This window comes from Hippocampus bargibanti, linkage group LG19, assembly GCF_051943395.1.
Source record: "Hippocampus bargibanti isolate YZ-2025 linkage group LG19, ASM5194339v1, whole genome shotgun sequence".
NCBI classification, from domain to species: Eukaryota; Metazoa; Chordata; class Actinopteri; order Syngnathiformes; family Syngnathidae; genus Hippocampus; species Hippocampus bargibanti.
The window spans coordinates 12,243,300-12,256,104 of NC_142752.1; the positions used below are offsets into that span (position 1 = coordinate 12,243,300).

Consider the following 12,805-nt stretch of genomic DNA (forward strand, 5'->3'; position numbering starts at 1 on the left):
GGAAGTTAATAGATAGAAAGTTAACTAGCCAGCAAGTAGATAGCTAATAGATAGCCAACAGATAGCTAGATAGATAGCTAGCCACCCTAGATAGCTCTATAGCTAATAGCTAGCGAGATAGTTAGTTAGCTAATACACTGAATGTCACTATTAAATACACAGATAGAAAGCTAGCTAGCCACCTAGTAGATAGCTAATAGATAGCCAGCAGATAGATAGCTAGATAGCTAGCCACTTAGATAGCTATATAGCTAGTAGATAGCTAGTTAGCTAATGCACTGAATGTCACTAACAACAACAATTATAATAATAATTATAATTATCACAAGTGTGTGTGGAGTTTGAAAGCGAAAGTTTATTCTGAATACAGCTACGTGCCCAGTTACAGCACACATGTTTATTTGGACTTCTCTGTCAATGTTTCCTTGTTTTACAGTTGAGCTGCAAAGTTTCAGGACACATCAGAATCGTATTTCCTAGTGGCCTTTTTAAAAATCATAACATCGTGTAATTTGAACAAGGTTTTTAGGAAGTCATTTTATACAGTACAGTACTCCTTTTTTCGAAAAGAAAAAAAAACATTACCGAAAGCAACCCTCTCACAACAGCTGCATTGTATTTGCTGTTATTATTTTGTGACATTATTTATAACAATTAACATATATGCATGTGTATAATGTTATTTTTTTTTCTGTACAGGTTGAGAGATTTGGAAGATCAATTCCAGGGTTTGCAAACATTGTCTTGTGTTGCAGTTCCAGCTTTGAAATTCAAGGTAATTTTGACTGGGAACATTTATTTAAGGTAATCAGCACTTCAACTTCTGGACTGTTCAGAACATAGAACACTCGAATTAAGAAACACTAATCGATTAAAGGACAACCGGCACCATTTTTTTTGTTTCCTAACTGACATAAAAACGTTTTATAGCATCTAAAATACCCAAAACACGCCGGCTGATATTTTTAGTCAAATGCAAAACACCAATAAAAATTACTTCAAGTGTCCCAAAACTGCCACAAAATGAGCTCGGAACTGGGCAGATTCAGAAAGTCCCGTCCCCTTGTTCGTGACGTCACTATTGGTCACACACTGGCTTGCTCCAGAATCAAAACAATGGCTTCAGAGAGTTCAGATTTGGAGAAGATGCTTTCTTGTTACTCATCCAGTTATGAATATGATTCAAATAGTTCAGAAGAGGAAAGCATGAATGTTTGCAATTGATTAAAGAAGTCCTTCCGTATCAATTCGAGCCGTCTGGACTCCAGCTCTGTTGAAAATGCTGGTCCACTGGGAATTTGTATAAATTTACACCTTCTTTATGCGTGTTACCGCAATTGGCTGCGACACATGATTTACCATCGCGTTATTTATGTAGTTTTCCTTCTAATTTTGCGATCAACACGGTGTTTTCAGATGAAAAAAAGTACCCAAAATGCAATGTGTGTCGCTTTCTCGGTCACACGAGTTCCCTCCGTGACGTCGTTAGGGGATCGTCATCAACTCGAAAAACAAGACTTCCTGAATATTCAGCGCGAGTCTTAAACCGTAAAATATAGATACGTATATGCGGTGGAATCTTTGTAAAATGCGCTCAGTACAAGTCATTTGAAGTGATTTTACAAATTATGGACGCAACTTATACGGAGGTGTCGGTTGTCCTTTAAATAATTATTTGGGATACTTGAGTCACGATTTAGAGACCTTTTTTGAATTAACTCTGTGAGGGACAGCGGTCACATCAGTGGACAGCTTTTTGTTTTATTAGGTTATAGGATCCATGAAAGAGCTAAAGTAGTCACTCAACAGTAAATCTATGATTTAAAAAAAGACATTTGCCGACATCTGTTTTTTCTTTGGAAAACACAAGTCAATGTTTTTCACCTTTTCTATGTTACAAATCAAGTCATGAATCTTGATTTTTTTTCATTATGCCATTTCTGCTGTCTTTAATTCAAGGTGGAGGTGGGACTCCACCAGGGGTCAGCTCTGAGCACCTTCTTATTTGCTATGGTAATGGACAGGCTGACAGACGATGTTAGACAAGAATCTCCTTGGACCATGATTTTTGCCAATGACATTGTGATCTGTAGCCAGACCGGGGAACAGGTGGCGGAGAAACTAGAGATGTAGAGATATGCCCTGGAAAGGAGAGGAATGAAGATCAGTCGCAGCAAGACTGAGAATATATGTGTGTGAATGAGAGGGATCCAAGTGTAAGAGTGATGCTACAGGGAGAAGAGATAAAGAAGGTGGAGGATTTTAAGTACTTGGGGTCAACTGTCCAGAGCAATGGAGAGTGTGGAAAAGAGGTAAAGAAGCGTGTCCTGGCAGGCTGGAGCGGCTGGAGAAAATTGTCAGGTGTGATGTGTGATAGAAGGGTTTCAGCTAGGATGAAAGGAAAAGTATATAAAACAGTGGTGAGACCAGCCATGACAGTGCCACTGAAGAAAAGACAGGAAGCAGAGTTGTAGATGTTGAAGTTTTCTTTGGGAGTGACCAGGTTGGATAGGATCAGGAATGAGTACATTAGAGGGACAACTCATATTAGAGGCTTTGGAGAGAAAGTCAGAGAGGCCAGACTGAGATGGTTTGGACATGTCCAGAGGAGAGAGAGTGACTATATCGGCAGAAGGATGCTGAGCCTTTAACTGCCAGGCAGGTGACTGAGAGGAAGACCGAAGAGGAGGGTTATGTATGTGGTCAAAGAGGACATGAAGGTAGCTGGTGTGAGAGAAGAAGATGCACAAAACCGGGATAGATAGAGGACATTGATTCGCTGTGGCGACCCCTGAAGGGAAAAGCCGAAAGGAAAGAAAAATATTTCTGCATTGTCTTTCTGAAATAATGTCCTGTACAACGAATTGAAAATCAAAATCCTTGATGAAACACTAAATTAATCGATAGATTAATCGATTAATCCCCATAATCATTAGTTGTAGCCCTAATTCAAATCACTGTTGTTTTTTCATATTTTTAGGTGGAGAATTTCTTCTGCATGGGCTCCCCACTGGCAGTATTTTTGGCACTACGAGGCATTCGTCCAGGAAGCAATGTCGTGCAGGACCATATCCTCCCCACCTCAATCTGCAAACGTCTTTTCAACATATTCCATCCAACTGATCCTGTAGTGAGTTCATTTTTGTGTACCCGCTACATCCTACCTATTAGCATTTGTCCAAAGCCACAACGTGTAACTGGGTTCATCTGTGATGTCTTTGCACTTGTGCCTGACAATCAAGCAATCCAAAGAAGCTGAATTGCTGGCAAAGCACCACAAATCCCCTCCACCCAACTCCCATATGCTGGATGGTTGTTGTTCAGGCTCTCTTTATGTTTCGTTAAGGAAATTAAAACTAGGGAGCGCCCCTCCCCCCTACAAAAAAACAACTACTCCATTTTGTGTTTCTAAAACTTAAAATAAACTAGAATTATAGCACAATTATCCTTCAGACCAAACATCCACAGCAAAGCTGTTTATTGGTTTTATTAGCTATCTAGCTGGCTATCTATTAGCTATATGGCTATCTAGCTGGCTGGCTTTCTTGCTAGCTATCTGTTAGCTATCTGTTAGATGTGAGTGGCTGGCTAGCTATCTAGCTGGCTATCTATTGGCTAGTTATATAATAATAATAATAATAATAATAATAATACATTTCATTTACAAGTGTTGGGGTAATTCGCTATACAAACATCTCTAAACACCGCTTTCTAATCTTTGTTTACGTTTTGGACTTCCTGATACGTCATATCCTGCCTTCCCTTAGATGATGTCGCATCTACATTACGTCACATCCTATCGCGTCACACCCTGTGCGCCGTATATAAATGCTCTCCCAGTTTTTCTTCTCTCTGTCTCTCATGCTCCCTCCTTAGCCGACACCGCAATGTCTCCGCTCTCTTCAAGATTAAACCAACTTTCTGTTCAACACCTGGCTTCCTGATGATTTAACCACCCTCTGCCACCAACGCCCGTAGAAGCAATGAATCAGGGACGAACGATCAAAATAAACCCATTAATAAGCGCCTTTCAAAACTCTCAAGGTCACTTTACAATCACAGGATAAGTTTTTCTGTGGGTGAGCAGTGGCAGCCACACGTGCCAGCATTCACTCAACCCGCAATAACTCAAATAGCTAGCTAGCTAGCTAATAGACAGATTGATAGCTAATAGACAGCCAGCTAGGTAGCTAATAGCTAGCTAGCTAGTTAGCTAATAGATAGCTAGCTAGTTAGCCAGCTAGATTGCTAATAAATAGCTATTTATCTAATAGATAGCAAGCTAGATAGTTAGTTAGTTATCCAGCCAGCTATCTATTAGCTATCTATTAGCTAGCTAGCTCACTTTCTAGCTATGTGGGTTACTTCCGGGTTGAGTGAACGTTAATAATAATACGTTTGTGTAAGCTCTCAGTCGTACAGGAGTGGTCCATTGATGAAAAGGTTTCTTCAGCCGTCATCTGGACCTCTTTGAAGGACGTTTCGCTTCTTATCCAAGAAATTTCGTCAGCGGACTCTGTCCCCCATCGTGCTGAGATGGGCAGGCTGAGGCACACAGAGGTGGAGGGAGGAAGAGGATCTGAGGGAAGCTAGCGCGTGTGGCTGCCGCCGCTCACCCACAGAAAATCCTATCCTGTGACTATAAAGGGACACTCAGAGTTTTTAAAGGCGCTTAAAAATGAAATGTATTATTATTATCATTCACTTTCGTCTTTGTCAATTGAGTTGTTTATAAATGTAATTATATATTCATTATTACAGCACAACCATACATAAAAAGGAAGGTTGAACAGATGTTTAGATCCTAGTTTACTTCCCTTTTGTTTTCTTAATTAGTTGTTCGTAGCTGATGAAAGGAAAAATCTCAGTAGTCCTAACATGAGTTAGAAATGCGTGACATGTTTCAGAAGCAGGTCCACTTGCGAAAGGGTGGGTCAATAATATGATCCAACAGAGTTATCTAACTATAACAGCTAAATCTGGAAGACCCTCATTGCCACTCTCGCTCGTATGAACTGCACAAATGCATCCATCAAAAATAAAACTACTGCTTATTTTATTGATTATTTTATTTATTGATTATGGGAAAACACTATCCAATGTCCCAGGAAATGGTCATGTTTCTGTCCAAATAATTTTTTTCTCTGCTCTTTTTAGGCATACAGATTGGAACCCCTTATTTTAAAGCACTACAGCAATATTGCACCCGTTCAAATCCACTGGTAAGTCATATTGATTTTCATTCTGGGATGTAGGCTTTCGAATAAGATTCAATTTGAATATCTCTCGATGTGAATCAAAGTTTTTTTTTTTTTCTCCAACGTGTCATCCCTCTGAATGACTCAAAATCATTGAACAAGATTAGTAGGAAAGAATGGATTTGGAACCAGATTCTTGCACGGCCTGTTCATGCTTAACAACTTCAGGGACGGTGGTCACCACAGTGGCAGCTCACCATGATATCAGGTCAAAGGGGAGTATGAAAGGGTTAAATGAGGATAGAATTCAAGAGCTTGGTATGAAGCTCTGGTATTAAGTGACAAAATAACACCAGATCAAAATAATCTGTGGGTTGACGTCCTTAATCCATGACAGATTTTAAATCAACAGTTTCAGAAAATGTTGATATGGTCAGGTTATGCAGTTGACTCTTGGTGGTCATTTTGGTAGACAGTGTGTGTGCATTTTATATTTATTCGGGTATTTATTTGATAGAGTCCAGCGCTCCCCATGAGATGCCTGTGGGGAATAAGCGGATCATAACATGGATGGATGGATAACCAAAGTAATCAGAATATGTAGTTATTTTTTTTTTATTCATAGCTGAAAAAAAATGTTGGTCCCGATGGGCCAAATACTTTTTCCTCAGTGCTGCATATGTAGGCGTCACCAATTCTGGTCCTCAACGTATTTCTAAATACAGTAAAGTCTCGTTATATCGATACGCAAGGGAATCCGAAAAAATATCGATATAACCGGGACTATCGATATATCCGATCCTGTGGGGGGATGCGTAAATGCGGCATCTTTGTTATGGCATGTAATTTCATCATTGGGTTCATGGATTGCGTATCTAACATGTTTTTTTGTACAGTAGTGAAGTGAAAAATAAAGTTGTGCATAAAATAAAAACGTCTTTACACTTTTTAATGACTATTTCCTTTCAAAAATGCAACCAACCAATGCTAAATCGTCAAGTTCTATTCACACGAAGCCACGAACGCCAGCATGTACAATCATATGAAAAACAGTGATTGTTGCAAACAATAAAGATATCTGGATGCAACACAATTAAATACTGTACATGGATGAAAAACCAAAACTGCAACGTTTACATAACTTACGTGACGTTCGAGAGTGGCTGAATAGAATGCCGGCGCGCAGCTGTGACGTTACAACAGCTTTTTGACTGACTCAAGAAACACAAAAAGTGATGTTGGTTGCCCTTTAATGCACAGTATGGAATGTACAGTCATTTTCAAAATCATGACGCTTCAGCAGACAAAACAACAAACATTGTTGCAAAAAACGCTTGCATTCATGTAACAGTACATGTACATAACACTGCAATTAGTATGTATGTAAGCTATTTAAAAAAGTCATCAATCTTCTTCTGCTTCCCATTTTTATATTTTAATATGAACACTTCCATCTTGTTTAACGTTTCTAAAAAACCGGATGCATTTTCTACGGATTCAAAGAAAGATCGCGTGTCCGCAACCCCTTGCAACGCTTTTGTCGAAGTTGCAAAAGGTGTGCATTCAGTCGCTTCTTCTTCATCGTCATCAGCATCATCATCATCACGGTACTGTGGCATACTTGGCTTTGACCTCCGCTGCGATATCCGCATCTGATGAGCTTGGGAATGTCGCAATGTCTTTGTCGACTGCGACATACGATGCAATGTCGGCGACTTTTAGCTTTTCAGCCAACACTGCAAGAGGAATGTTGTCGTCATCCTCTTCGTTAGCTCCAGATGTTTCCTCACTGCACCCTGGATTTTCCAATTTGCAGTGACGGAAGCAGTTCTTGATGGTGTTTTCGGTCACCGTGCTCCACGCTTTGGAAATTGCTCTGATGGCATCCAAAACAGTCCATTGTTGAAGACACACGAGCAGCCGTCTGATACACACGAGCTGCCGTCTGAAAATGGCGTCTGCTCGGGAGAGCTGCTCACGTAAAAAGACACGTGACCAAGTTGACCAATGGCGCGACGGATATATCGATGTAAACAACAAAAATGGCCGGCGGGGGATGAAAAGGAGCACCGTAATAACCGGATTATCGTAACAACCGGGTATCGTACTAAACGGTACTAATTATACATAAAAAGACTAGAAATGTGCAAGGGAAATGAAAATAATATCGTAATAAGCGGTACTATCGTTATAACCGATATCGATATAACGAGACTTTACTGTACATTGATACCCTGGTTTACGAACTTAATTGGTTCCCAGAAAGTGTGTGTAAGGCGAAACGTGTGTATTCCAAACATTAATTTCCCATTGGAAACCATTAAAATTAGAATAATCCATTCCCAGGTCCCCATACAACATAATTTTCTACTTTCTAATTTTCTAAGCCTTAAAACTACACAAAATATACCTTATGTATAATATGGTATGTATAATACTTTATGTATAATAAATGTGCTATGGTATTGTAATTTAAAGAAATAAACTGTACTGTGTAATACAGTCGTTTTATTTACCTTTGTGATGGTCGTTGATGTCTAGATGCGATGGAGCATCAGCATTAAACACTTGATGAGGAACCTAGCCTTCTTCTTCCAGGAATGATTCCTTGCAAGCTTCGGCATCTTTAGCGTTAGAACTGGCTGCCTCACCATGACGAATTACACGATGAATCCCTGTACGACGCTTAAAGTTCTCAAACCATTTGTGGCTCGCCTTGAAATCATCAATGGGTGACGAACTTCCAGGTTGCCTCTTGACGATATCCAAGTGAAGTTGCCGTGCTTTCTCTGCGATAATTTTACCTAGTTCCTCATCAATGGTTTGATATCTTTTTGCATAAAGTGTCTCAAGGAGCTCTGGGTTGTACATTTTGGAAGTTGTGATATTGCAACAGCAACAGATGCAGGAAGTGTCACGATCTGGTTGGCGACCGACGGGTGGCACTGTCGGCCCCGCCTGCACCTTCACAGGTGTTGGTCGTTCCGATCAGTGGCAGACTGTCACGTTCTGGTTGGCGACCAACGAGTAGTGCTGTCGGCCCCGCACAGGTGTTGGTCGTCTTCATCAGTGGCAGTTAAAAGGACACCCGGCACGACCATTCTGTGTCGGGTCAATGTACTGTGTATGTGTTTGCTGCACCCTGTCAGGTTTGTTTATTCTTGGCAGACTTTTACTCATGATTTTCAGTGATACTTTGTACTTTTCTGTTCAGATGACTTTGATGTTTTACATTTTGTTCCTGCTGACTTTATTTTAATACAATTTGTCAAATACAACCTGCTGCTCCCTCCTACCTGCTTTTTTTGGGATCCACAACCACCATCACTACCATGCAAACCGTGACAGGCAGACACACTAGAAACTTCATTAATAGCTGCTTCCCTTGCTTGTCTTTTCTCTTCAAATTGTACAGATGGCTTGTTTGTGTTATTTGTGGAGCCTGATTGATGGGATATTTTAACCTTGCAGTCTGCATTCTGCCTTTGAACTATCAATAAAGTTGAAATGAGTCCTAATTAAAAAAAAAAAGTCAGCTGCCATTTCCAGCTCGGGTCTCTTCGTTCACTTCAGAGATCCAGCTCCAACAAGCATGCTGTGAGCACTCTAACCCCTCCCCCCCTCACTGTTGCGTATCTCCTGCTGCGTGTGTCCCCCATATCTCCTCTATGGCTCCTCATGGATCTTGACTAATCACGTGCGGCTTTAACCAAAGACTGGGGGCGGGTAATAGAGGACAAAAAAAGTTGTCTGCCATTTCCAGCTCCTTGTTAGGAGCTCCAACAACCGGCTCGTTCGCAAACGGCACATCACTCATTGTGGCGCTCCGTGTGTTTCCCGAAAAATAGTTTGTGTGCCAAGATTATATTCTCACGAATTTAACATTCCTGAGGTGAAAAAGTTTGTTATCTAAAGCATTCATAAGCCGAGGTATCACTGTACATATGTACATTGCTCAAAGATGAAGTTGAATTTGATTTATCTTGGCTTTGATGCGGCAGGTACAACACCACTAGCCCCACACCATATGACCAAATTCGCCCCACGTTGCTCAACCTTCCCAAGGAGATGACATCTGTCTCAGACTCAGAAAGCCTTCCGAGCCCCTGTACCTCCCCGCCCCAGGTACGACGACACTACGGAGAGTCCATCACCAGTCTGGGCAAAGCCAGCATCATGGGTATGTATCATGGGTATCATCATGGGTATTTCTGTGTTATTTGCACATCTATCACAAAGGTTTCAGTTCATCAAATCAATTTTAATATCACACTGAGACTACCTTAGAAAACACAAAATGTCATTTCTCATTGCCTATTGAAATCATCATGGGTCTGGAGTTACATGAGCTTGAAATAAGGGCAGCTGTCCAAAATACAATACAATGCAATAATAATCACAATACAGTGGGGCCTCGGTTTACGAACATCTTGCCTTACGAAAAGCAGACGACCGAACAGCGCCCCAGCCGGCCTACCTTTCCACACCCCCTCTCGATGAGTGCACACGTCGATCGTCTTCAACGATACTTTTGCTGTTATGGGACCGAAAAAGACCCCACCACAGGCTCATGTTCAGCCGAAGACGACACAAAACAAAATTACAGTCGAGGAGAAGAAGGAGATGATTGAGAAACACGAACGATGTGTGCGTTTGTGGCGTCACAGGTGCGCACCGCGGCTTTCATGTGAATCTCAGCCTGACACATTTCCCACGCTTGGAAATGGTATAAAGGCGCAGCCGTCGCGGGACAGAAGATCAGAATTCATCTTGGACTCAGACACACATGCAACTCCCAGAGACCTGCTCAGCATCGGACGGAGTTTCACAGTACGACTTGCTCGACTCCACGCCACGATCAAGCTCTCCGTCACTTCCCTGAGAGTAACTAACTGATATGCAAAGTCCACCATTGATACCATCACGTGCGAGTTGACAGCTGGGGCGGGGCCGCAAAATAAAATGGCACACGGGGGTGCAAAAACTCGCGATCCCGGAAAGCAACAAACTTACGCGATCGCGGCTAACATTCACCTTGGCCGAAGCAAACTCTTGTGCTGGCAAGTCCAAGACACTGGCGAGGCGCAATCCCCTAATCACCGACACTGGGACCTTTAAACGAGTCGCTGTCACCTCACCAGTGACATGATTACGACGCCTCACGAGTGTCTTGAACTTGCCAGCATAAGAGTTTGCTTCGCTCGAGGTGATTGATAGCCGCGATCGTGTGAGTTCGTTGCTTTCCGGGATCACAAGCTTTTGCACCCCCGTGTGCCATTTTATTTTGCCTTGCTTGATTGGCTGGACGGCTCGCCCCCGCCCACCTTCTTTTGTCGCGTCATTCCGGGTCCGTGGAATCATTGGACTCGCGCCTTTTGTTGTAATAAAATCTCTGCCAGCACCTACGGGACTCGAAGTGGATGCAGATGACATCGAGGAGCTTGTTGCTGACCATAATGAGGTCCTCAACACAGAGGATTTGATTTGCCTTCAAGAGGACAAGCAGAAGCAAGCTATTCAGAAGTTGTCATCTGTGGGTGAGGAGGAGGAGATGGCTGCAGCATCAAGTGAGACCAGGTGGAATGATGTGCAGGATTTTATTGAACAGTTCCATCCAGAAAAAAAACTGTGACTATGAGAATCATCAACAGGAAGAATGATAATGTGATGCCTCAGTTTCGTAAGACCTTACAAGTCAGAAAGCAACAGTTGTCAATTAAAAGCCATCAACTACCATCACAAATGTAAATAAAGTGACTTTATTATACAGTGCAGTGTATTTCTTTCATTACAATACAATAGCACATTTATTATACATAGAATAAGGTATATTGTGTGTAGTTTTAAGGCTTATTCAGTTGAAAATTATATTTTATGGAGACCTGGGAACGGATTATTCTCATTTTAATGGTTTCCTATGGGAAATTGATTTTTGGGATACACACTTTTCACCTTACACTGTCTGGGAACCAATTAAGTTTGTAAGCCAAGGCCCCACTATAATAATAATAATAATAATAATAATAATAATACATTTCATTTATAAGTGCCTTTCAAAACTCTCAAGGTCACTTTACAGTCACAGGTTAAGTCTTTCTGTGGGTGGGCAGCGGCAGCCACACGCACCATCGTTCACTCAACCCGGAAGTAACTCAAATAGATGCAAAGCTAGCTAGCTAGTTAATAGACAGCTAATAGCTAGCTCGCCATTTAGCTAGACAGCAAATAGATAGCAAGCTAGATATCCAGCGAGCTAGATCGATAGCGAATACATAGCAAATACATAACTGCCATAACATATTGGTTAAAATAGCGCTTTAACAACAGCTGAAGCTGGAACAAAGCGCTAACATGGAAAAAAGGTAAATGCTGCCCCTTGTGGATGAGAAAAAAACATGACAAGCGGCCATGGCCAGCAGTTTATCGGTACCCAAGCATGAAAAAACAAAACCTGAACTAATTCGGGAATCTTTTACTTCGCTGACGGAGCCTCTTGGATAAGAAGCGAAACGTCCGACACCTTCAAAGAAGTACAGATGACGGCTGAAGAAACCTTCTCATTGATTAATTCGGGAATGGCGCTCTACGTCATATTTTCAATTCGCGATTAAATTCGGGAATGGCAGGGAATGAGTTAAAACAGTATTAAAATAGCCCATTCATTGAAGTGTGTGCTTTATAATCCAAACTGCTTTAATGAGCAGGAAATATGGTACCCAACATGTGGATTCTTTTAATATTTTGAATATTTTGGTGTGTTGGTATTTTTTATGTTTTATTGCTATACACGGCTTTACTGCTTCATGTATAGAACTTTCCATACAGCGATGGTGGTTTCAAAGTGCTCTATAAGTGTAGTTAAGTTGAGCTAAACTAAGAGTTGTTTTTCATTGTTTCTGCAACCATTAGTGGTGCCAGCTTAAATGCCATCTTGTGCCATGATTCTTTTTTTAGTTTGATTGTTTTGCTCAACACCATCCATTGATCCGGTATGTTCCTTTTTGGCCTTCAGGTGCTGCAAGTATCGGCAAAGGAATCGGGGGAATCCTTTTTTCTCGCTTTTCTCGATCCAGTGGACAGGTGGGCGGAGTGGAGGAGGAACCCTCAGATTTTGAGGGTCGAACCACAGAAGCGGACAACGCAGCGGGAGAGAAGGCATTGCTTCCCGAAAGTGACGAGAAGGAGAAACAAGTCGAGGATGAGCGGAGGGAAACTGAGCAGGCAATGTCTCAGTCCACTTCAGTCGTCTTAGACCACACAACCTGTAAGTGCAAAAGCTCCCTCTACTCCATTGTTGAACTGTCTGCAAAGTAAAACGCCAATTTCGTGATCACAGGACATTGTTTTGCTCAAAACCCACTTGTTTAAAATTGCTTTCAATGTATAGTTCTATCTGCTATTTTATTATGTATCATTTTACTTATGGTTTTATTGTTATGTGCTTTGTTTTATTGTTTTTATTGTAAAGTGTCCTTGGGTTTTTTGAAAGGCGCTTGAAATAAAATGTATTATTATTATTGTTTTGTCTGATAGCAGAAGGATGGCTTTGGCAAGAATTATCCCTCAAACCACAAGCGAACATAACAGGCTAATCCAGAGTTTCCCAA

The 12,805-nt window shown here is 41.4% G+C and overlaps 1 protein-coding gene across 2 annotated transcripts in view; it reads left to right on the forward strand.

The window, feature by feature from the left end:
* The window catches only part of ddhd1b (DDHD domain containing 1b), a 51,693-nt gene that overhangs the window by 30,402 nt on the left and 8,486 nt on the right, over window positions 1-12,805 (forward strand). For both annotated transcript variants that reach the window (XM_089022147.1, XM_089022148.1), the window contains exons 8-12: window positions 700-775; window positions 2,981-3,130; window positions 5,158-5,222; window positions 9,200-9,378; window positions 12,211-12,462. In XM_089022147.1, coding sequence (XP_088878273.1) covers window positions 700-775; window positions 2,981-3,130; window positions 5,158-5,222; window positions 9,200-9,378; window positions 12,211-12,462 — 722 coding nt within the window. The remainder of the gene's footprint in view (window positions 1-699; window positions 776-2,980; window positions 3,131-5,157; window positions 5,223-9,199; window positions 9,379-12,210; window positions 12,463-12,805) is intronic.